The following is a 3,700-nucleotide window of genomic DNA, read 5'->3' as shown; positions in this document are numbered from 1 at the left end:
AGGATTCGCGCATAACTGATGAGTTTGATCGTTTAGTGCCACTTTCCCAGGTGACCGGGCTGAGCTAAACTAACTGAAAACTGGAATCTTGGGACTGGCTTGCTCAGTTATCCTAACTTTTGAGGGTGGTATAAAATATGATGAAAAATACAGCTCTTTAAAATGCAACCGAAAATGTTTATCTAAATGGCTCTGAAAATCTTCGAGTGTTGCCGACTGCAGTTCGTTTCTGCTCTGCCTTCACTCAAGATGATGCTGCTGTAGTTATTATCCGGGTTTCATTTTAGAGGACTGGAGGTGAATTTCTTGTATGAAATTAGTCAGAACCTTCATAATTTAGCGGGAAATGATTGCGATGGGTGAACCAGCAACCAGGTCGAGAATGCCTTTCGACTTCTCAAACGTGTATGACCATCAGACATGGTGAGGACGGTTAAATGTGGGCTGGCAAAGTATGGCTTAATTCCTTCTTAAAAAGGGGCTCACAACCCGAAACTTCATACTGACAAGAAGAAAGGCATAAAAAAACATGTACAGCTTTCGAATTGTTAAATTAAGGGTAACCAAATGTACCGGAATATTTTTGGCTCGAATGGAGGCCGGTCAGGCAGCGTTAATCTGTCCGCCGAGCATGAAATTAGATTGGAACCCTTTCGTCACAATTCAAAGTGAAATCATCGGTGCGATCATACCACCATCAATCTATCAATACCTAAGAGAACGACCCTTTTTGACAAGTTGTGACCAAGTGAGTAGTTAGTTTCCGTGACCGACAGATTAGTGGCGATATATCCAGTCTATGTACCAGTTAATCACTTTGCTGTTCATCGCTTGTGGCTGATGGACTACTGCGTCGAAACTCTACTGAATCTTCGTTAGTTGCGCACCTCTTATGGTTTCCAATATGAAAGAATCCGCTGTACAGTGCTCTTCGGCTTTTTATGACAGTTTATTTTCATTTATTGTATGAAATCTCCAATGCATATTGCAAAATCTTTTCACGCCACCATCAATTTACCAAAAGTATTTAGTATGTTGTGTGTTGAAATGTTGTACAACAAATTTGTTTACTTATTAACAATTAGTCCCAAATAGCAGAATTTTCCACATGCAGAGGTAAACTCTCGTATGCCATCGCCCCACAAAATAGTGCTGAACGGGTCCATTTTCTAATACAATTCAGTGGCTTTGAAACGATTCACACTACAATATAATACCACGTTAAAGATGCATACAAACTTAATGTAACTAACTTAATGTACTAACTTAATGTAAACCAAAGGATATATACAATGAGTAAAAAGATTTACGATGACAATAATGAAAGCGAACAGCCGAAGATTCATGGTAGTAATTAAAAGCTACATACAGCCTATCTGTGTCCACTAATTGTCACATACTCATGTTCTCTTCTTTTGTTTTTTTTACCGTGATCGTATTTAGTACCATTCGAATATCCATACCGCTGCATATTTCGTTAATTCACTGGCTCACAGATCCAGCAGCGGGGGCTTCAACTAATAGATAAGTTCACCGTCAATATGGTTGGCTTTTCGACATACCAATCAGTTGCTTGTTACTCTTGAATGCTCGCCACTGTCGATCAGTCACGATTCTTGCTCCAACTAAAACCGTGAATATTCTAGTGAATCTTACAAATGACATTTCCCTTTTTATGGAAAAAACCGTTGGAGCTTCCTCAGCTGAATGCATTCCTATGGACAATAATAATCTATATCTAATGGTTAGTCTACTTGTTTAGAAAGCATAGCCTGTTTGACCGAAAACCGTCACAAGCTGCTCCCTTTTTCTCTGTGTCCCAAGTAGCACCTTACTTTGCTGTATGTATATGTCATTCTTGTATATATCAATTCTTGGACAGGCTGTTACTTCTATACCAACTTTCAAAAAGCAATACATCAGGCATAAAAAGTAGTTTTTTTTAGATTCCCAATGCTATTGTTAGTACATTCTCATCAGAAGAACTATCAAAGTACCGGATTCCTGAAAGCCATGTTGTTAAAACATTGTCGTGCTCCACTTCCGGTCATTTTGATTGACGAAGTTGATTGGCTACTGGAAGTCGGCAATTGTCGTTGAAAAATAGAACACCTAAAGCTGGTATTTAAGGGCTGACTTAATAATAAATCCATTGAAGTCAAGAGACCCCCTCATTTGGTAAGTAATTACCTCTGTTTTGAACAAGATCCCCTTCATTGTGAGTACGATTAGGCTTTCCTCAAAGATACCACTGCTGATGGGTTGTCCTAGATATCGCCCCATAAACATGGTTTGAGAAAGTTGCAAAAACGCGCGTGAAATAATCGAACAACTTGTTCGACTGCGGTTGCACGAGGTCACTAAAGACCGCTGTCAATTGTCAGCACATAGGTCTAAGAACATGAAGTGTGTATCAAAAACCGAATTACACTTTACCCTTCAAGACTCAGGTTTGTCTGTCTGATCCGTACCTGACAAAATACAGAGATACAAGTCATGCTTCAACCAAAGTTTTCGAAAATACTATGTGCGTGGTGCAAAGCGATTATGGTTAATAAAGTCAAAACTCAAAAAAGTTTTACATTTAACTACTGAGATACAAAGATATGGTTTACACTGTTGCTGGCCATGATATCTTTTTATTTTATCATGCTTTCTGGGACTGTACTTGTGGCGTTCACCTTCGGAGTTGATAAGCCGACGCTCGGCCGAAAACCCGAAGGTCCAGTATTAACTCATGGGTAGCTGGCTTTGGTGAGCACTAGTCAGTAGGTTTAACCTATACTTGCGGGGATTTCCACACTTTCTGGAGAAAAACAGATCCAAAATTTGTTATTGTTTTCGTTGGTAGTTTCTGACTGATATTAAAGAAGACTTGATTTAAAGTCGATCCAAATCTGCTAATGCCTTTATTCTGAAACCACACTCTCATCTTTCGTGGGTACGAATAGTCCGCTCTTTCCATCTGTTTATTATGAAATGTATTTCAAAACATTTTAGCGATTCGCTATATTATGTGGGTCAGTTTGGTAGTCGCCTTTGCTTGCTTGTCTGTGTATGAAACTCAGGCCTACAGGTTCGGTCTTCTTGGAGGATACTCACAGCCTGAATGTCCGACTGATGAACAACAAAAAATGTTCTCTTCGATGGTGGGTTTCCAGTTCCTCATTGGTGAATTTTTTTTAGATTCAGCAAAGTGGTCAGGAAAACGGACTATCCGAATTGGATGGGAGTTCGACAGTGGACGTTTTACAGGTAGAGATGCAGATTGTTCAAGGGACAAATTACCGCGGACTGGTAGGTTACCTTGCGCATTAATATATATACTCTTCCAACAATTTCAGGTTCGTGTGAATGACAACGACTGTTACACTGTGGTAATTCACGAAGATCTCCCTAATCAGTACGGAAGCGATGGCCCTTATTCCATCCTTGGTGTCAACGACGCTGAATGCAGTCCAGAGATTGACTGCTGAAATTTAAAACATTTTGTTCGGTAGACAATTTCGAGCAAATGATAATACTACAGACTACCGCATGCTTTCTGTAACAAGCAAAAGGGGGTTTGAAATGGAAGGATGAAATGCCTTACCAGAGCTCATGATACCAAACTTCCTCGCACTGGGAACGAAGCTCGTTCGAAACAAAACCGCTGTGATAGCAATGGCAGTGCAGAGCTCTTCCGTTCCAACCGAGAAGG

At 40.1% G+C, this 3,700-nt stretch overlaps 1 protein-coding gene across 1 annotated transcript; it reads left to right on the top strand.

Annotated features, from left to right (window-relative positions):
* Positions 1-3,014: 3,014 nt before the first annotated feature.
* On the top strand, positions 3,015-3,476 carry T265_01710 (hypothetical protein; the record flags this gene model as incomplete). Its single annotated transcript, XM_009165776.1, has 3 exons — positions 3,015-3,149; positions 3,187-3,297; positions 3,345-3,476. The coding sequence occupies 3 exons, from the start codon at positions 3,015-3,017 to the stop codon at positions 3,474-3,476; spliced, it is 378 nt and encodes a 125-aa protein (XP_009164040.1).
* Between the last annotated feature and the right edge of the window lie 224 nt (positions 3,477-3,700).

The sequence above is a fragment of the Opisthorchis viverrini genome, assembly GCF_000715545.1.
Source record: "Opisthorchis viverrini unplaced genomic scaffold opera_v5_18, whole genome shotgun sequence".
In the NCBI taxonomy this organism is placed as follows: domain Eukaryota; kingdom Metazoa; phylum Platyhelminthes; class Trematoda; order Opisthorchiida; family Opisthorchiidae; genus Opisthorchis; species Opisthorchis viverrini.
This window is presented reverse-complemented; position numbering and strand designations above follow the sequence as displayed.